The 22,218-nt window shown below is 43.3% G+C and overlaps 1 protein-coding gene across 3 annotated transcripts in view; it reads right to left on the bottom strand.

Annotated features, from left to right (window-relative positions):
* LOC100052724 (sodium/glucose cotransporter 1) overlaps positions 1–22,218 on the bottom strand; it is a 99,467-nt gene that overhangs the window by 52,414 nt on the left and 24,835 nt on the right. The window contains exon 1 of one of the 3 annotated variants that reach the window (XM_005612352.4): positions 3,880–4,149. The exons of 1 other annotated variant lie outside the window; for it this stretch is intronic. In XM_005612352.4, coding sequence (XP_005612409.2) covers positions 3,880–4,002 — 123 coding nt within the window. In that variant the 5' untranslated portion in view covers positions 4,003–4,149. Of the gene's footprint in view, positions 1–3,879; positions 4,150–22,218 lie in introns of those variants that run through there. One more of the 3 variants, XM_014742129.3, reaches the window with a different exon arrangement.

Raw genomic sequence — 22,218 nt, 5'->3', positions numbered from 1 at the left:
CTCCAGCTATGAGACTGCACGAGCATATCCACTTCTCTACACTCTTGTGAAAATAATACTGCTTTATTTTTTTTCCAAGTAGTTAACCAGTGCCATAGTTTCTGGCACAGTCTGGGAGATCAATGGTTTCGTGAATGTATGGATCAATCAGGAATGGCAAATCTGAACATGTGCTTAGCTTGTTCCAGGAGTGCAGCCAGGGTGCCACCACTATGGTGTCCTTCTAACACAGCCGAGTCCTCTCTACTCAGGGTCCCAGCTCTGATTACCAGACTCTGGTGTGCTCAAGAGACAATACTGGGGATTTCCTGGGTTGCTTAGGACTAGCATGACCCAAAGATGAGAGTTAGTTGACAGAAATGTGTTTCTGTGGGAAGAGTGAACTTACCGCTGCCATTTGAGGTATCTGTGTTATAATGGGGTCCCCTCACATCATAAAGCCTTAAACCAAAGAAACAACTCTCTAAATCAGACATGTTAAGTTAGTCTCATTTCATTCATTCATTAAATATTTATCAAGGGCCTGCTATGTGCAGAGCCCACCTTTCTAAGTAAAGTATCAGTGATATGAAGGTAGAGTGCATGAGAACTTTTAAAAGGAATGTACAAACTGTTCTAAGATGAATAAAATCATCCTCTCTTTCTATTAAAGAAAGAACCAGGCGAGAAGAGGAGGAGATCCCAGGAAGAAGGTGGCTTAAGCACACGTCCTTGCCTCTTCCTTCTTCTTTGCTCTCCTTCTGGAATAATACAACCACTATGGCAGCCAGGGTGGTGGGGCAGAGGATGCATCCAACACTTTCTCCAAGATCTCTGGGCTGAGACTCATAACAGAGAAAACAAACAATAAAAAGTGCAAGTTTTTCCCCCTTAACATCCTGTGAGAGCCAAGGCACCAGCAACAAAGACTAAGATGTCCCCGTGGGCGCTCAGCAGACAGAAGCTGATGCACGCTTTCAGAAAGGAGGCCCATCTGTGCAACTGCGGGCAAGCGGGTTCAGCAAGGAAAGGGTGGTTGGTTTAATGACTGGAAGAAAACAAAGTTAGATCCTCCATCACATCGTATATGAGTAAATTCAGATGTTCTAGAGATTTAAATATTTTTTAAAAACTTGTAAAATATTAGAAGAAAATATTTGTATAACCCTGCGGTTGGGGGGTACTTTCCTAAATAAGCCAAGAAATCTAGAACATGTAAAGGAAAAGCAAGAGAGTTGACTTCTTCAAAGTGAACAAAATTCAAATGACAAAAAGACACCGCTAGCAGAGTCTAGACCACTAGTTCTCATCCACGGTGATTTCTGCCCTATCCCCAGGGAACATCTGGCAACGTCCGGAGACATTTTTGGTTGTGAATGGGTAAGGATGAGGGATATTTCTAAGCATCCTAGAATGCAGAGGACAGACCCCCACAACAAGGAAGTATCTGGTCTTAAATGTTAGTAGTGCTGAGGTTGAGAAACACTGGCCTAGACATATGATAGTTTGGGGAAAAGATTAGCAATTCAAATGATGGACAAGTTGATAAAAGCAAAGTCAAATAACCCAATTCAAAAATGGGCAAATAAACTGAAGAGGAAATTCAACGGACAGTAAACTCATGAAAAGATGCTCAACCTCACCAGGAGTCCAGGGAGTGTAAACCAAAGCTACAATGAGATACCCCTCTTCACCCGTCAGCCTGGCAAACAACAACAGAAACCTAGTACGGCTGGTAAGGGAAGGGCTGGGGGAAAAGAGCACGCCCATACGCTGCTTATGAGAAATGTAAATCTCAGCCAGCCTTGGGGATTGCCGTTTAGAAATATCTACTAAAATCTCAAGTAAATACACCCTTCTGACCCAGCGATTCCAACTTCAGCAATCCATGCCACACAGATTCAAAGCACCAACACATTAAAAAACCTCCCAAACCCAACAACCTGGCAACAATCTGAGTGTCAATTAGTGGGGAAGAGATGAATAGTACACATTTGTATGATTATTATGCAGCTAATAAAAACATGGGCTAGATCTCGATCTAGTGACCTGCAGGACTCTCCATCACTTAGCAAACAAAAAAAGCAACCTGCAGAGTAATGTGTATGATATGATCACATTTTTTGTAAAGACAAAACACAAAAACTCTACATATATGTCTGTATGTTTGCATAAGCACCAAGAAAGGAGAGGAAGGACACACAGCCCATGGTTACCTCAGAGAGACGGAAAAGGATGGGGGGAGAAGAGTAAACTTATTCTCTAAATATTTATGCATCTTTTCACTTCTTACAGTGAGCATGTAAAACTTTCGTAATTAAAAACAATATATGACTTTTTAAAAGAACTAGTGGAAAGATGATAATATAAAGAAGGAAAATATCAAAGCATTCTGGAGAACCGTGCATGTTTTAAGGTTCCCAGAAGAACAGAAAGAACAGAGGTTGCCTTTGGAAGTGGCCAGACGGCTTACTAGTCCTCTGACCTTGGCCAGACTTAGGCTCCAACCGGGCCTGGAAGAAAGCTGCGTGGGGGCTTCCTAATAACAGCACTGGGGGAAGGATCCCTAAACAAGGACTCACTACCCAGAGCCCCTGCCTGGGCCACCTACAAGAAGGTTTCTCATAACTGAGACCAATTTAAAAAACCAGAGGTTTGAATGATCTGGATAAATACCTCAGATTTCTCCTTTACATTTGGAATAAAGGGCCTGTATTTTCTCTTCTGGTACAAAATTCTCTCAATGAGATGGACTGATGTCTCCATTACTCTACCTGCCCACTAGTAGCCTAATGATTCACTGTAAGCCCTCAAAAGTGTGTCCAATGATCGTACTTGGAAGGGCCAGATTCTGCACAGTAAGATCCTGCTGGTGACCTGGTGAAGCACCCCAAGGTAAAGGTCATATGGGCATGAAAGTTTCAGCTGGGTGGGGGTTGTCCAGTATGAAACCTCTCCCACTGGTCAGCAGATGGTGGCACTGTTGCCAGATAGTGCTTGATGAGGCAGGCCAGGCAGAAGCCTCCGACAGTTAACAGCTTAGCCCAGGGGGGATGCCATGACAGCAGCCGAAGCCTTCATACTCACCTGATCTCTCACTGCAAGACAGGCAGGCTCCTTCCAGGCAGAGTCTGGCCCTGGGTGGCATGTTTAAGAGACACCTTTTTGAGTACTTACATGCTAAGCTCTAGCGGGCGGATGGCAGTAAAGGAGACACAGTCTCCACCCTACTAAGAGAACCTCATACCAGAAAAGAAAATAGAAGCCTTTTATTCAAATTTAACGGAATGCTTAGAGCCCTAAGTTACATGTGAACATTGAAGTCTGGCTAGCAAGGCAAAGTGCTTAAGCTCAGGAGTCAGCTGAGGCAGCTTTAGGCTGCCATCTGAACCCCATCACTCCCTGGCTGTTACTTAACCTCTGAGCCTCAGTGCCTTCACCTGTGAAACTGGAGAAGCAATAGCATTTTGTTCACAGCATGGCTGTGAGGATGCCATGCACTTAGAGCGCTCAGCACACACCTGGCACTCCGGCGCCTAATCATCGGTAGTTGTCATTATTAGCACCACATCATGGTGATCACAACGACTCTTTATTACATACTGCTTCGGTTCAAGGCAGCGGCGCAGGGGGATCTGACCTGCTCCTTCATTTGGGGGCGGGGAGGGGACGTGGGGCTGGCCCAGCATGGCTCCGCTGCCGAGGGCGCGCACTTACTCTTGCCTGGAAGGGTGGGGAGTAACCAGGCGACGGGAGGGTGGGGAGGTCTCTGCACAGGCAGGGGCGGGATGAGAGGGTGCTGGGGGTGGGGAGCAGCAAGGTGGGGACAGGGTGACAAGCAGGGAGGGTCGAACCAAGCGTGGTGTCCGGGTCCTGTCCTCCCCTCCGGGCCCCACGTACCCTCAGCCCGACGCCCAAGACCAGCAGGAGGTACAAAACCAGCACTAGGATGTCCAGGACACTGTCGACGCCAGAGCCCAAGACACTCCAGTTCGAGGCGACACTGTGCCAAAGAAAGCTCATGGCGGCGCTTGCGCCAGGCCGGCAACGCGAACGTCCGAGGAGGCCCCAACGCCTTTGGCTGCGATTCGGCCTTGGGCTTCGGCTCCGCCGCCGCAGGGCATCCCGGGAAGGGCCGCGGTGCAGCCTGGGAGTTCCCGGTGGGCCCCGCGGCCCAGCGCGGCCTAATTCCCGCGAGGTCACGAAGACCTGCTTCCTCACGCTCCATTTAGCGAGAAAGCGGAAAGCGGCTTTCCCTGCCAGTCCGGGCGCAAGGCTCTCCCTATGATGGCTGCGCTCGCTTTCTCCTGCACTGAGAGTTGGCGGGCGGGTGGGGCTAGCGTGGGGCCACCGAGGCGGGATGGGTAAAGGTGTGTCTTGGAGCCATGTTGGAGCCTGGGGCAAAAGGAGAAGCTGGTCATACTGTTCCTGTCGTTATTTACAATTTTGATACTGTGTTCAGTGTGCACTTGGGGCGTTAATTTGGATTTATTAGAATATTATTTACCCTGAGTCCTGAATCTTTTGGTAATCCCTTAAATTTTGACCAAGGAAAGTGCCTCATTGGCCTCACCCTCATCATGACTTTGATGCACCACCTGATCCCCGAGGGTCCTCAGCTTTTTGCCCTTGGATCTTTTACTGGTGATGTGCGAATTTTCAATCTAGGCTGAGTGTTACTCTTCTTGGTGTCTTTGTCTGCTAAATTGTATTTTTAGACATGTTGGTCAATAATAGTAATAACCGTAATAATAATACTTAACGCTTCTTTAGCTCTTGCCAGGTGTCAGCCGCCTCCTGTGCGCTTTGCAAGTACTAACCCACTTGATTCTCACGATAACCAATCAGTCTGAGTGTGTGACCACAAGGGCACGGAGGCTTGTCCTTGTAGCCAGGCAGAAGTCTCTGGTTTCAGCTCCAGAGCAGAATTCTGTAGTCCTGCTTTAGTTCAGTGCTGTCCAAAAGAAGTATAATGTGAATAATGGATGTTATTTTATTTTTTCCAGCTTTACTGAGAGATGGTTGACAAAAATTGTAAATACTTAAGGTGTACAACGTGATGTTTTGGTATATGTACACATTGTGAAGTAATTACAATAAGCAAGCTAATTGATATGTCAGTTCTCTCAGTTACCATTTTGTGTGTGTGGTGAGAAAACTTGAGATCTATTCTCTTAGCCAATTTCCAGTACACAATACATTATTATTAATTATAGTCACTATTCTGTACATTAGGTCTCTAGAACTTACTCCTCTGTAACTGAAAGTTTGTACCCTTTGCTCAATATCTCCCTTTTTCTCCAACCACCTAGCTTCTGGTAACCACCATTCTACTCTCTGTTACTATGAGTTGAACTTTTTTTTTTTTTTTTTTAAGATTTCATGTATCAGTGAGATCATGTGATATTTGTTTTTCTGTGTCTGGTTTATTTCACTTAGCATGATGTCCTCCACATTCATTCGTTATTAAAAATGGCAGGATTTCCTTCTTTTTCAAGGCCTAATGATATTCTTTTGTGTGTGTTATGTATGTGTGTGTATATATGTACACATATTTTCTTCATCTATCCATCTATCCATGGACACTTAGATTGTTTCCGTGTCTTGGCTATGTAAATAATGCTGCAGCGAACGTGGGAATGCAGATATCTCTTTGAGATGGTGATTTTGTTTCCTTTGGATACATACCTAGAAGTGGGATTGCTGGATCGTATGATAGTTCTATTTGTAATGTTTTGAGAAACTTCCATGCTGTTTTCCATAATGGTTATACCAATTTACATTGCGACCAACAGTGTACCAGTGTTCCCTTGTCTCCACATGCTCGCCAACACTTGTTATCTTTTGACTTTTTGATAATGGCCATCCTAAGGTGTGAGGTGGTATCTCATTGTGGTTTTGATTTGCCCTGATAATTACTGATGTTGAGCATCTTTTCAGATACTTGTTGGCTATTTATATGTCTTCTTTGGAAAAATGTATATTTCAGGCCTTTGCCCAATTTTTAATTGGGTTATTTGTTTTTTTGCTGTTGAGTTGAATGAGTTCCTTATATATTTTGTAGAATTTTATTTATTTATTTTTTTGATGAGGAAGATTGTCCCTGAGCTAACATCCATTGCCAATCTTCCTCTTTTTGCTTGAGGAAGATTGTCTCGAGCTATCATCTGTGCCAGTCTTCCTCTGTTTTGTATGTGGGATGCTGCCACAGCATGGCTTGATGAGCGGTGTGTAGGTCCATGCCTGGGATCTGAACTTGTGAACCCTGAGCTGCCAAAGCAGAGTGCATGGACTTAACCACTATGCCACTGGGCCGGCCCTATATATTTTGGGTATTAACCCCTTATCAGATATGTGGTTTACAAATATTTCTCCCATTCTATAGTTTGCTTTTTTGTTTTGTTGATTGTTTCCTTTGCTGCGTCTCACAGATATTACTTTAAACTCTCCAGTAGCCACATTAAAAATGGTAAACAGGTGAAATTAATTTAAGTAATATATTTTATTTAACTCAATATGTCCAAAATAGTATCATTTCAATATGTAATTAGTGTAAAAATTGTTGAGCATTTTATATTCTTTTTTTCCACATTAAGTCTTTGAAATCTGGTGTCTATTTTATATTTAGAGCACTTTTCAATTCACACACTAACTTTTCTTCAGAAGTACTTCATCTGTCTTTAGATTTAACAAAATTTACAATTGAAAAAAGATTCACGTACCAAGTTGTTCTAAACATACCTAAAAGCTTTCCAGTAACTGAATATAGTACCAAAATTCCATTTTCCTTTACATCAATTACAAAACTTGTTCGTCTTTTTAGAAGAATTGATTTGACTTTGAAGCAAAAGCATATCAGTTTCAAAATTATGTCTGTCCAAGTTAAGTAATTCACTAACTCTTGTCAACTCAATGTAATTAACATCAAATTCAAGGAGGCATTACATAATTTAAAAGCATTTCTAAATTGATCAATATCATGAAGAATTCTTCAAATTTTTCTTGTAGTTTTTGCTGCCAATTATATAACACAGCCAGTTACAATTAAAATCTTTGGCATATTGACTCATGTTAGGAGAATGTGTAAAATCATTATTATTGATTTGTATTATGAAGTTTCAAATTTAACTTTAAGTAAATTCTTATACTTAGCTAGCTAGGTTACAAATAAACTTTTCTTTGACTCTTCAAATTTAGCTGATTCATGTACAGTACCTATTAGTGAGAAATTTAAGTACAGACTGCCATTTTTTGATCTTTGATTATTAAATATTCAACAAACATTCCTTTTGTTTTGAGAAAATATTGAGTTGCTGTTGACATTACAGGAAATCTTTGTAAACTTTCCAAGACTCAACCAATGAGCACTGGCAAAAGCACAATATCATCAAATTCATTGCCTTCTATTTCTTTCAACAGTTCCCTAAAATAGTGATGATTCATGTTATTTGCACATATATACTGATGGTTTCAACAACTGTGTCTATGCATGATGATTTTCATAAAGTCTGCTATAAAAACTAAGCACAAATAATTTTTTAATGTGCATCACAGAGTGGAATAAAGCAAAAAGGGAAACATCAGTCCCTTGTTTTAAAAATCCCATTAAATCTAGAGTTTTGGCCTAACATAGCTGGAGCACTGCCCAACATGATAAGATTTTTTTTTTCAGATTTTGCCGAACTTCTTTGATAAATGTAAACGGTTAAAAATATGCCACAAGTTTTATCTTTTACGTTATGAATTGTCAGCATTTTTTCATAGGTTTTGGTGTCCTTTGAGGCAAAAAGCATTCAAAATATAATTGGGCAATGTCTCATATCACATGAGTCAACTGAAGCTAGAAAAGGACACTTGCAAATTTTCAGATTTTGAATCTATTCATTTTTGGTGGTCTTGGAAAGGCCTTGAGTTCCAAGGACAATTGTTTTGAAGTGTAATTGAAAAATCTTTCACTTTTTGTAAAATATCTTTTTTATAGCATTTTTTCATGGTATTCTAACAAATTTCAATAACTGAAATAATTTCTTTTCTCATCTTTCCATCTAAATTGTTTTTCTTTTTGATGCAAGAATCCAAGCAGTTTTAAAGCTAGCCAAAGTTACAAACTAAAATTCTGTTAAAAATCATTGCTTTTTTTGACATTTATTTCTGATTTCAGGCAACTAATAATTTTTTGTTACCATTGAGAAAAAATATTTCTACCAAAGTCACATTTATTATCTTTAATTTTTTTTACACACCCAACAAACAGCTCCAGCAGAACACCATACATAAACATTATGTCGTTTAGATGAGTCAATTCCTTTTTGTTATAAAATGACCCTTTTTGCACCTGGCAGTATTTGCTCTGAAATCTATTTTTATGTTGATATAACCACTTTGGAATTCTTGCAATTAGTGTTAGCATGATGTATCTTTTTCTATCATTTTGTTTTTAACCTATTTGTATCTTTATATTTAAAGTAGATTTCTTTTAGCCCCCATATAGTCAGATCTTGCTTTTTCATTTAATCAGATAATCTCTACTTTTAATTAGCATGTTTAGACTACTTACATTTAATGGGAGTATTGAAGTGGTTGTGTTTAAATATGCCATCGTGCTATTTGTTTTCTGTTGGTCCCATATGTTCTTTTTTGTCCTTCTTTTGAATTAATTGATCTGCGTGTGCGTGTACGTGCATGTACACACTTTCATTTTATCTCCTTTGTTGGCTTCTTAGCTATGACTCTTTGTTGTGTTATTTGAGTATTTCCTATAGAGCTTATAGTACACATCTTTAACTTAACCCGGTGTACCTTCAAGCGATATTATTTCACTTCACATATAGTATAAGAACTTCACAACATGTGCTTCCGTTCCTCCCCTCCAGCCTTTGTGATATTGTCATCATACATTGTACATTTGTTATAAATTTTACATTTTAATTGATAAATGCTATTATTTCTCTTTTAAACAGTTTATCATCCTTTAAAGAGATTTAAATAGCAAAAAAAAAAAGGTCTTTGTATTTACCCACATAGTTACCATTTTTGGGGCACGCTCTTCATTCCTCTGTGTAGATCCAGATTTCCATCTTGTGTCATTTTCCTTCTGCTTGAATGACTTCATGTGAGATTGCTTGTAGTGCAAGTCTACTGGTCATACTTTTCAGCTTCTATATGTCTGTAAAATTTTTACTTAGCCTTCTTTTAGAAAGATATTTTTACTAGGGAAAGAATTCTAGGATGACACTTTTTTCTTTTAATCCTTTAAAGATGTTGCTCCACTGTCTTCTTGTTTGCATAGTTTCTCATGAGAAATCTGCTGTCATTTTTATCTTTGTTTCTGTATATAATGTATATTTTTTCCCCTGGCTGCTTTTAAGATTTTCTCTTAAATGAATTGTTTAAGAAATGTGATGATTATGATGTGCCTTGGTATGATTTTCTTCATATTTTTGTGATTATGGTTTGTCAAACTTCTTAGATCTGTGAGTATAGAGTTTTCATCCAATTAAGGAAAATTTTGACCATATATTTTTTAAATGCCCTCCTTCTTTTCTTTCAGAGACTCCAAATACATGTATATTAGACCACTAGAAGTTAGCCCACTGATGCTCTGGTTTTTTATTTTTCTCAGTCCTTTTACTCTTTGTTTTAAATTTTGCATAGTTTCTACTGCTATGTCTTCAAGTTCACTGATCTTCTACAATTTCTAATCTGTAATTAATTTCATCTAGTGTATTTTTTTCATCACAGACATTGTAGTTCTTGAAGTTCAATTTAAAAAAAATCCTTTCCTGTACTTACCTAACATATTTGATCTTTTCTCTATCTTCTTGTGCATATGAAATGACATTACAAAAATAACTGTCTTTGTCCTTGTCCTTGCAATGTCCTTGTCTATTCATTTTATTATTCTGGGTCAGTTTTGAGGGGTTGATTTTCTCCTTATTATAGATCATGTTTTTCTACTTCTTTGCCTGCCTGGTAATTTGTAGTTGAATGCCAGACAATGAGAATTTTATCTTGTTGGGTGCTAGATATGTTTGTATTCCTGTAAACATTCTTATGTTTTGTTCTGGTATCTGGTTAACTGACTTGGAAACAGTTTAATCCATCCCAGCTTGCCTTTAAGATTTTTTAAGTGAGACCACAGGAGAAGTAAGTCTAGGTTTAATTTTCTCCACTACTCAGGCAAACTCTTCTGAGTACTCTTCCCAGTGCTCTGGGAATTACAGAGTTTTCCATGCTCACTGGTGAGAACAGGCATTATTGTCAGCCCTGCATTTTCCCTGCGGATTGTTTTCTCTAATTGTTTTGGGTAGTTGTCCCTTGGCCTCAACTATTTTCCTCATATGCATGCACTGATCACTACTCAGCTTAATACTTGAGGTTGACCCTCTGTAGATTTGCAGAATTCTTTTTCTGTTCAGCTCTCCCCTTTTTGGCACTCCACCCTATGAACTCCAGCTGCCTTGGATCCCCAGATGCCTCTATCTCTTCAACTCAAGGAGACCACTGGACTCTGCATTCTCCCCTCCCTGAGTCTCAGCCTGGAAACCCTGGGGCAATCGTAGGGCTCATCTTGTTTGTTTGTTTGTTTTTTAAAGATGTTATTTTTTTTCCTTTTTCTCCCCAAAGCCCCCCAGTACATAGTTGTATATTCTTCGTTGTGGGTCCTTCTAGTTGTGGCATGTAGAACGCTGCCTCAGTGTGGTTTGATGAGCAGTGCCATGTCCCTGCCCAGGATTCGAACCAACGAAACACTGGGCTGCCTGCAGCGGAGTGCGTGAACTTAACCACTTGGCCACAGGACCAGCCCCCCTTTTTTTTTTAAAGATTGGCACCTGAGCTAACAACTGCTGCCAATCTTCTTTTTTTTTTCTGCTTTATCTCCCCAAATCCCCCAGTACCTAGTTGTATATCTTAGTTGCAGGTCCTTCTAGTTGTAGGATGTGGGACGCCGCCTCAATGTGGCCTTACGAGCAGTGCCATGTCTGTGCCCAGGATCTGAACCCTGGGTCGCCACAGCAGAGCATGCGAACTTAACCACTCGGCCACATAGCCGGCCTCTTGTTTGTTTTCCATCTCTTATAGACCACTGTCTTTCATTGCCTTATGTCCAATGACTTAAAAACCATTTTGAAAATACATTTTTGCTCTTTTTTTCATTGTTTCAGGCAAGAGAGTAAATCTAGTCCCTACTACTCCATATTGGACAGAATGTCCAATTGTTCTTTTTTCCAACAAGTTTATTGACATATGATTCACACACTATATGTTCCACACATTTAAAATGTACAATTTAGTGGTTTTTAGTATATTCACAGAGTTGTGCAAACATTATCATAATCAATTTTAGAACATTTTCATCACCCCAAAAAGAAATCCCTACTCTTTAGCTATTACCCCCCAATTCACCCATCCCAGCCCTAGGAAAGTGCTAATCTACTTTCTGTCTCTATAGACTTGCATATTCTGGACATTTTGTATAAATAGAACCATACAATATATGGCCTTTTGTGTCTGGCCTCTTTCACTTAGTATAATGTTTTCAAGGTTGTGAAAATGTTCCAAAATTGATCATTGTTCACACCTTTTGGCTATTACTAATAATAAGGCTATGAACATTTATGTACACGTTTTTGTGTAGACGTATGTTTCCTTTCTCTTCAGTATATGCCTAGGAGTGGAATTTATGGGTCAAATGGTAATTCTGTGTTCAACTTTTTGAGAAACTGCCAGACTGTTTTCCAGTGTTGCCGCACTAGTTTATATTGCTACCAGTAGTGTATGAGGGTTTTGATTCCTCCACATCCTCACCAACACTTTTTTTTGTTTTGAGAAAGATTAGCCCTGAGCTAACATCTGCTGCCAATCCTCCTCTTTTTGCTGAGGAAGACAGGCCCTGAGCTAACATTCGTGCCCATCTTCCTCTGTTTTGTATGTGGGACGCCTACCACAGCATGGCTTGCCCAGTGGTGCCATGTCTGCACCTGGGATCTGAACCGGTGAACCCCAGGCCGCCAAAGCAGAATGTGTGCACTTAACTGCTGCACCACCGGGCTGGCCCCTCACCAACACTTTTCATTGTAGATCTTCCTCAACTTATGATGGGGTTTTGTCCCAATAAACTCATTGTAAGTTGAAAATATCCTAAGTTGAAAATGCTTTTAATATACCTAGCCTACCAAAGATCATAGCTTAGCTTAGCCTACCTTAAGCTTGCTCAGAACATTTACATTAGCCTACAGTTGAGTAAAATCATCTAACACAAAGCCTATTTTATAATAAAGTGTTGAATATCTCATGTAATTTATTGAATACTGTACTGACAGTGAGAAACAGAATGGTTGTATGGGTACAGAATAATTGTAAGTGTATCGGTTGTTTACCCTCATGATTGTGTGGGTGACTGGCAGCTGTGGCTCGCTGCCACTGCCCAGCATCACAGGAGAGCATCAGACTGCATATTGCCAGCCCAGAAAAAGATCAAAATTCAAAGTACAATTTCTACTAAATATGTATCATTTTCACACCATTTGTAAAGTTGAAAAATTGTAAGTTGAACCATTCTAAATTAGAGACATCTATATTTGTCTTTTTGATTATAGCCATCCTAGTGGGTGTGAAGTAGTAGCTCATTGTAGTTTTAATTTAATATAAATGAAATGACTAATCACGTTGAATATATTTTCATGTGCTTATTGGCCATTTATATATCTTTCATATAGAAATGTCTATCTGGGTCCTTTGCACTTTTTTCCACTTGGGATGTCTTTTTATTATTGAGTTGTAAGAGTTCTCTATATTCCAGATACAAGTCCCTTGTCAGATATATGATTTGCAAGTATTTTCCCCATTCTGTGAGTTGTCTTTTCATTTTCTTGATAGTCTTTGAAGCACAAATGTTTTTAATTTTGGTAAAGTCCAATTTACATATTCTTTCTTTTGTTGTTCATGTTTTTGGTATCACGTCTAAGAAATCATTGCCTGATCCAAGGTCATGAAGATTTACTCATGTTTTCTTTTAAGAGTATTATAGTTTTAGCTCTTACATCTAGTCTTTCGATCTATTTTGAATTTATTTTTTGTATATGGTGTGGGATAGTGGTCTGGTTTATTTCTTTTGCATGTGGCTATACAGTTTTCCCACCACCATTCACTGAAAAGAGTATTCTTTCTCCACTGGATAGTGTTGGCAACCTTACCAAAAATCAATTGACCATAGAAGTATGCTTTTCCCCCCTGGAATCTTAATTCTGTTCCGTTGATCTGTATGTCTATCCCCCTATCAGTATCACATTGTCTTGATTATTGTTGCTTTATAGTGAGTTTTAAAATAGAAAACCATGAGTCCTTCAACTCTGTTTTCAAGATCCTTTTGGCTATTTTGGGTCCTTTGAGTTTCCCTATTAGTTTTAGGTTAAGTTGCTATTTCTTCAAAGAAGCCAGCTGAGATTCTTCTAAGGATTGTGTTGAATCTGTAGACCACATTGGAGAGCATTGTCATCTTACCAATATTTATTCTGATCCATGAGCATAGGATATATCTCCATTTATTTAGAACTTCTTTCATTTCTTTTCACAGTGTTTAGTCATTTTCAGGGTATAAGTTTTGCACAACATTTGTTAAATTGATTCCTAAGTATTCTTCTCTTTTTGATGTTATTGTAAATAAAATTATTTTCTTACTTTCATTTTTGGATTGTTTATTGCTAGTTTAGAGAAATACAATTGATATTTTCCAGCTAAATTGAGGTATAATTAACAAATAAAAATTATATATATTTACAGTGTACAATGTGATGTACATATACATATTGATATACATATTGATATACATATACATTTGAATTGATTATCACAATCAAGCTAATTAACATCCATCACCTTACACACTTCTAATTTTTATTTTGTGATGAGAACATTTAGGGTAAGAACACTTCTTAGCAAATTTGAAGTATACAATATAGTATTATTAACTATAGCCATCATTCTATGCATTAGATCTTCCGAATTTATCCTGCATAACTCACATTTTCTACCCTTTGGTCAACATCTCACAATTGATTTTTGTATTTTGATCTTGTATTGTGCAACCTTTCTGACCTTGTTCATTACTTCTACTAGTGTTTTTGTGGATTCCTTAGGTTTTTCTATTTATAAGATCATGTCGTTTGTGAATAGACGTAGTTTTACTTCTCTTTCAATCTGGATGCCTTTTTTTTTTTCCCTTGCCTAACTGCCCTGGTAGAACCTCTTTTCCTGACCATGGCCATCTGATTATCTTCACTAATTGCGACTGCTGTATCACTTCCAACAATACGTTGGGGCATACATTGCTTTACAGACTGATCCAATTAAATTTAGGCTCATTTGCAGAGATAGTTTTGTTTTTTTTAAAGATCGGCATCTGAGCTAACAACCGTTGCCAATCTTTTTTTTTTTTTCTGCTTTATCTCCCCAAACCCCCCAGTACATAGTTGTATATCTTAGTTGCAGGTCCTTCTAGTTATGGGACGTGGGATGCCACCTCAACGTGGCCTGACGAGCGGTGCCATGTCTGCGCCCAGGATCCGAACCCTGGGCCATTGCAGCAGAGCGCGTGAACTTAACCACTCAGCCACGGAGCCAGCCCCCGGATAGTTTTTGAGGTCAGCTTTTGAGATTTGTTCTAATCCCAGGAGGGCTCTTTTTAGTTGTCTCTTTCCCTGATTCTCTCTGGTAAATTAGCTGGCCTATGGTTTAGCTTATATGTAATGAAGCTACAAGTCTCCCTTTAATTACTTTTCACCAGAAGCTGCACTGTTTTGAGAATGTCTCCCTGGGAAAAATGTCTGAGCCATAGCTCTGGGGGCTGGGGGCAGGGACAGTGGTTGCTTCTCTCTGAATGACAGCCCTCTTTTGGGAGCTGGGCACTCGTCGGGGGCTTTTGGTCTTCCTGGCTTGCTTCTCCCAGCATGGAATCTCCTATTTTACAAATGAGCCTGGGCAAGAGTGATGGGTGTCCCAGTGTTTTCAGTGTGCTGCCCCCAAAGTAGAGTGTCTGTGTCACAAGTGAAGGCTGAGTAGGAGAGAGGCCCCCATTGCCTGCCACACTCGCCTGGAATTTAGCCTCTGGAACAGGTATCTAGGAGTGGCTGGAATGAAAAATGCTGATGGACTGCCCCTCTCAGGAAGATGCCCTCACCCTTGCCTTGGAGCTTGGTGGAGAGGGTGCCCTGTGTTCTTGGCCGCACTACTTGGATTGGGGTTTCTGTCATGTTGGGCCGGGATGGGGGAGGAAGGGAACAGCTCATGGTTGAAATGCTACAGACTCTCACTGCTCTTGCCAAGTTTTAGTAGATTTTCTTGAATAAACACTTCATTTACTGTATGCCCTTAGGTCTGTTTCCAGAGACTTTAAATATACATATAAAAGACTTTAAACACACATGTAAAGACTTGAATATTTATATATAAAGACTATACATGTATTTTAAAAATATTTGTTACATATATGTAAACTTTTCACCAGTTTTGCTGGGGAGCAGGTCCGTAGAGCTCTTCACATTGCCATTCTGGAAGTGGCACTCTTCCCTTCCCCAGCTGGTTTCTGAAACTCTAGATGAGGATGCCCAGCTGGATGCTTACACTAAGTCCCACTGCAGGAGACTTGAGGATAGGAGCCCCAGTGACTCAAACCTCCCTTCCTCTTTATTATTATTATTATTATTATTATTATTATTATTATTGCTGGCCACAGGTTAGTTCATAGACTAAAACTCTCGTCCCCTTGAATTTAAATTTTCTCAGCCCTTTTGGGGTAAGGAGCACTCATAAGCTAGGTAGCCCCTAAGGCAGTCCTCTTTTAGGACTGGATTCATCCTCTCCACCCCATCAAGGACAGGGGGACATGGGAAACAATCGAGTTGTAAGTGCCAGCCCTCTTCCAGCAGCCACACCACCTGGTGGGCAAGTTTTGCATAGACCATGTGAAGCCTGGCCTCGATTTGGTGGTCTCTGGCACCCTCCACTGATGAGCTATCAGAAGCCTGGTGTGGTGGTAGTTTGACCATGTTTCATTTGTGACGAAGTGCTGTCTGACCCAGTGAGTATGATCATCCTTTACAAGGAAGCTGATCCAGAGCTGTTTGGCTGAGGGGCCAGAGTAATCAATCTGTATCCACGTCTACAGGTGCTGGCTGGCTTTGCCCCTGGGGTGGGTCAGGTTTAGGCTCATTGTGAGGATATTCAAGACATGTGCTTCCCCAGGTCTCTTCTTCAGAATTCCTCCCAGGTCAGGGTCCAGAGTTGCCCTCGTGGTTTTGGACTTATGCCGCTAACTCGGCACATTTGAGTGGTAATTATGAAGGATATAAGGGGGCATTCTATATAGTCCTCCTCCCAGTTTGCTGGCCGGAGGTGAAAAGCCTGAGAAGAGAGGCTGGTTTAGGGCTTATTGTTTTACAACTTGACCTTCAAAGGACATAAACCTCCCTCCTTCGTTGGCATTCCTACTATCCAAGATCCTTTTTCCCCATCCCATTGAGCACTAGGGGATCACCTTAATGATTTAGAGCCGAATATTCTCACCAGCTTCCTTCCAGCAGAGAGGATGGCCATCGGTACTGATCTAATGGCAGACGTCCCCCCACCCAGCCCTCTGTTGGCTGTCAGGACAAATTGCCTGAATGTGTGACCCAAAGGTTGAGAAGCCTACTGTCCTTGTGGCCAGTCAGAGGCTGTGATCTCGCCCTCCTGAGCTGCATCTTCTGGTCCGTGTAGCTTATTGGACCACCAGCACAGGGACTCCATGTCCTTATCTTACCTGTGAAGCATCACTTAGAGAAAACAAAATCCAACCTCCTTGGATGTAGCTTGTCCTGGAAGGCTGATTTTAATTATTGCATGCCAAACCTCCACTGCCTTCTCTCCTTCCGTGATATTTCCCACATGAAAAGCCCTAAAACTGACAGAGGGATGGTCATTTTTGAAAAACATGACATTGGGGGCCATCCTGTGTGAGGCCATCCTTGAAGTCAGAAGTTCTGCACTCTCAGACATCATTAGGGCTGTGGAGAGAGGACAGGATCATGTCCTCCATCCATGAAACTTGGAAACAGGGAAATGTCTGAAGAGACAGAGTTGAGTGTCCAGCCCTCTCTCACCATATGAAGCCTCTGCAGAGGGAAGGGTAAAGGAAAATTGGTTCCCTCCCTTTTGACACACAAGGCAGCCTGTATGTGCTCTTGGACACGTGCCTGGCCCATCGCTCTTCACTTGAGCTAGGCCTGATGTATTTGGTCCCCAGCTGTCACAGCACTGAGTCCATCAGAAACTCTTGTTCTCTTTTATACCTTCCTGGACAGGCTTCTCTAACGCAGCTGTCCTGGGATTACAGCTCACAAATCTTAGTAGACCTTGCACCCCACAGGGCTCGTTGGAGAGACAAGGACATCTGTGTCCATCCTTTGCCCCTCCCCCAATGCCCATCCCAAAGAAAGCTGCCTGGTTTCCCACTGCTGATCTCTCCATGTGGTGTAACCCCAGCCTTGACTAGGCTGACCAGCAGTCGGGTTGTGTGGTCCCCACACTTGCCTTCCGCTGCTCCCTGGGGCAGCTGACTGTTTGCATTTTGCAGACCCAGTGCCTGGAGTCTCCTTCCATTAGAACCAGAGGACCTGGAATGAGGGCAGGGGGAGCCCAGAAGTTCTGACAGAGCCAGATGCAGAATAGTGGACTGTGTCCCAAGGAAGGCAGTTTTCTCAAGAAGACTTTGATAAAGACGACCCCAAATCCATCAGCCTGATCTACTGTGGAGAAGTGGATTTCCCCCTCCAGCAAATAGTAAGTGATTTCCACCTGCACCAGGGGTTTATGTTTGAATTAGTGATCTCCCCCACCTCCAGGTCACTTTAGGTTTATCTGACTACACAGGGCCACAGGTGAGAGAGCTGTAACTACAGAGCCTGAACTGATTCCCCACGGTCCCTCCCATTTCCCATCTCCCACTTCCCTCTGTAAGAAAGTATTTTCATCTTTGTTTTGGCTTTTAGGTCAATTATAGCACCAGGTTGGAGATGACCCCCATTTGCAGGCTCTTTTGATGCTGTGCTGTTTTGTCAATCAGGATCGAGTCAGGAGACAGACCACGCCAGTAATTTGAACAGAAACCTATACTGTCAAGCGTTGTTAACTCGTGAAAAGGATAGAAGAGGCCTCTGAGAGGCACTCGTGTACCACCTTCCACATCCAGGCTCAGGGAGAGTGGACCATGGAGGAACTAAGGGCTTAGGAGAGGGACTCCACTCAAGGTTGAGATTCAGACCTTGTTGAGGAGGGCATGGCTTTGCAGGATATGCAGCCTGCCAGGGCAAGGAGACTTGTCACAGGGCATGGGCCAGAGCTGCTCCCTAGAAGTGGCCCACCATTGCTCGGTCATGGGTGGGCTGGGCAGGTCTGCAGGAGCAGCTCCCGGGGTGGGGAGACAGTTGCCTGAGGATGCAGCAGGAGCTGGTCTGTAGAAGTGGCAGCCAGGGGACACATGTTTGAATTAATAATTGTTTTCCCTGTTGCCCCCCACCCAACCCCGATCTGGAAAATGGAGCCCGGGGCTAAGCAGAGGCTTTCTAGAAGAATACACTAAGGAAGAGGAGGCCCACCTTTGGTGGTCAGCAGTCTGAGTGGCCAAGGGCTAAGTTAAAGATTTTGCTGTTACAGGGTGACCCTCATTTCCCACCTATTATAGTGTAGGGCGCTGAGATGTGGGAGGTAAGGGTTACACACAAAATCAGAGGGAAGTCCTGGACCAAAGAGAAGCCTAGGGTGTGGGGCCAGATCCCAGGTCCCAGGAGGAAAGACTCCTCGTGAACAAATGCTTCCAGGTGTGCCAGCTGTGACTCTTGTTCTGGAGATGCTGTGCTGACTGCTTCACGCTGGGGCACACTTCTAGTAATTCTACATGGGGGGGGGGGGGCGGCGCTGGTGGTCTGCAGGGGTGACCTGCTGGCAGGATGTGGGAATTTACTGCCCTACAAGGTCATTTCTTATTCCAACCCCAGGGGCCAAGCCACCCCATCCTAGCCCCAACCTGGCGGGAGACCTGCAGCTGTCCCCGTATGGGTGCTGCACTGGCATTGAGTCTTTCCTGGAGGTGATGGACACGGGGCTTGAACCAGAGAGAGGAGAGAAAGCCTTGGGAGCTGGGGGATGGGGCTGGGAGTTTCCTACCCCTTCCCCTCATTCTAGGCCCTTCTCTATGGGGTCTGGATTTTGCTGGGCTTTGCCACCAGGTGTCACTGTCTTCTCGTACAGAAGCACAATTGTCTTCTGCACAGACTATTGTCTGCCCAGAGCAGAGAATTAAGGTACAGCGTAGCTGCAAAGTTAGGCAGTGGTGTGCTGGAGCCTGCTGGCACCAGCTCATGAGAACTGGTGGTTGAACACATCTCTTCCCAGCTCTGTGTTCAGTGATGCCGCTTAGAAGCTTGAAATCAGCCATGGTGGGAGTGTTTAGACCATGGCAATCAAATGAGCAAATGCTGCAAATTAGGGCTCCCTGCCCACTGCTGGAGCCCTCCAAGTTGGTTCTTTAACACTCACCAGAGCATCTCTGGGCATAGTGACCGCCTAGTGACACCAGCTGGGAAACTGAGGTCAGGGAGTTTATTGAATTAGTGGCAGAGCAGGAAAAGAACTCTACTGTGTGTGAAGCACTGTATTAGGTGCAGAGAAAACAAGAGTGAAGAGTCCCTCTCCTGCACCCAGTCTGAGGAGGGAGACTCCACACGTCGCTGCAGTGGAGGGCTTACCTGGCACCTGGCACACACTGGGTTTCGCCTGCGTCATTTGACAGCTTTAAGGGGGGCTGTAGTAAGAGCATAGTGGGGTGAAAATGGAAAAGCTTGACTCTATCAAGTGTTGCACAGACTCGGGGAAGTAGGACCCCCCACCCTGCCAGTGGGGGTGTTGATTAGTGCAGCCACAAGAGGGAGCAGGAAAGCGGAACATGTGCTTTCCTTCTGACTCAGCAATTCCTGCTCTGGCTTTTCTTTGGAATAGCATTATTTGCTAATTGCTGCATTATTTCCAGTAGCAAAAAGGTGGAAACAACCTAAATGCCTAATACATAACATATATATGTTATGTATTATATATATATATTATGTAGTGTATAAATGTAGTGGTACATTTATATGATGGACTATTCAGCAATTAAAATGAAAACAAAGCTTTATGACATGTACACATGGGAGAGGCTGAGGCAAACTGAGGAACTCAGCCCAGTGGCTGAGGCTGCCTGTTTAAGTATCTTCAGCTACAGACAAGGAGGACGTTTGGGGTAGTGGTTTGGGACTTCAAAGGGGAGGAGGGCAACCCACATGGAAATGGACAAGCAAATGTTTGGTAAATAGAATTTTCATAAGGGTGAGCTTAGCAAGGATCCTCCCAGTCCACCGAAACCCAGAGTTATCTATGATGATGGCCTGCCCTGGAGACAGGCCTGTATTTTAAATCTCTTTTAAGCAGTTAGGGGGGAAATGTCAGATGTTCTTGCTGAGTCTGAGCCTTTATTGTCTTCAGCTCGAAATAGTCTGTGTACCAGAGTAGTGCATCTTGGGGCGGCCTGCCCTGGACCGCATCACCTGTTTCCCTCTGACGTTCAGGAACATTTCAGAGATGTCTTTCTGGTGAGAGGAAACCCTCCCTCACACAGGTGGGCATGAAACCATGGGGTTGATGTGGCAGGAACCTTGGGGGAAGTGAGCCTTGGGCCTCATCCTCAGGAGACCGGCACAGGCGCTTCCTTTTGGAGATGCGCTTGTCTGATCTTAGTTTGCAGGTGCGTGTGTGTGTAGGAGCGTGCATGTGTGTGCACATGTGTGTTTGTGCATGTGTTCACACATGAGTGTGCATGTGCTCGCCCTCCTGGCTCTGCCCCATTCCACCCCTCAGAGACCAGAGCAGGCACTGGACACGGGTCCCACAAGTTTCACTGCCCAGTGAAGGTTATGTTCCGGTCTCTGATTCCTCAGTCTGAGGGTTTAGTTTCTGTAAAATGACTTTATTGTCTGCTTTTTTTTTTTTTTGTAAATAATGTAGAGTGGGCCAAGCTTCTAACCTGAAAGATGCATGGAAAGCTCGCAGGGGCTCCTGCTGGCCCACCCCTGGTGGGCCCCACTTGGGCTGCCCGTGCCCTTGGGTCTGGAGCTGGCTGGCTCCCGTGCCCGGGGGAGGAGGGCAGGGGTGCAGGCAAAGAGGCCAGGGCCGGGACAAGACTCAGGCCTCAGAGACATTTTCATCTGACAGACATTCAGCCTTGTTTGGTCTCCCCGTTATGGTGTCTCCGACAGCAAGAGCTGGAGGATGCGATGCACCAGAGACAGCTTTTTAGAAAAACAGCTCACCAGAAATTCACTGTTGCCACCCGGCCTTAATCCACCTGAGACAGGGGCTGAAATGGGATGTCCCAGCCCAGGGCAGCTACATCCGAAACGCCGAGACATGTGGCTGTCACACCCTCGCTGTGACGGCCACAGATGCACACACAAGCACGTTACCGCAAGGGCTTGTGCATGCACAGCCCCACTCCGGGATGCACAGGAGACCTCTGACATGCACACGTGTGCACGCAGAGCCTCAGGGAGGCCAGCAGTGCCCCTGCTTCACAGATGGGGGCCTGGCTCCTTACAGGCAAGGCCAGGCCCAGGTAGTGGGGGAGTTCGCCCAGACAGGGGGTGGGAGTCTTCTGGCTCCCTGGGCTCCCCTCCATCCCTGGCCTAGGCTGGGTGGGATGGAGACTCAGGGCGCCGTGGGCAGTGGGCAGGACAGGGCAGCTGTGGGGAGGCTGGGCTGCTGGCATCAGCAGGAGCCCTGCCTCCCCGCTAAGAGACAATCATTGCACGAAATATGCAAATAGTCTCATTACTGTGATTTGTTTTGCTGATGTAAGTGTCTGATATGCAGATGTCAGGTTTGGGGACTTTCCTTTGCCCACCCCCCTGCCCGAGGTCTGCCAGTTGGGAGTTGTTCCCCATCCCGCAGGAAGAGGAGGATTTGGGGTGACCCTCCCACCTCCACCTGTGGATGCCAGGGGAGCAAGTCTGGGCGTTGCTGCCCCCAAAACTGCCACCTTGGCAGTGGGAAAGACCCCTAAGGTGCACACTGTGAAAACTCTGAAGGGGGGCCTCACATCTCCCTGGAACCCCACTGTGTGATCTGGGCCAGTTACTTGTCTTCTTGGAGCCTCAGTTTACCCATCTGTGTAAT

This window comes from Equus caballus, chromosome 8 (genome assembly GCF_041296265.1).
Source record: "Equus caballus isolate H_3958 breed thoroughbred chromosome 8, TB-T2T, whole genome shotgun sequence".
NCBI classification, from domain to species: domain Eukaryota; kingdom Metazoa; phylum Chordata; class Mammalia; order Perissodactyla; family Equidae; genus Equus; species Equus caballus.
Note: the sequence above shows the minus strand (reverse complement) of the source record. Positions and strands in the feature narration are given on the sequence as shown.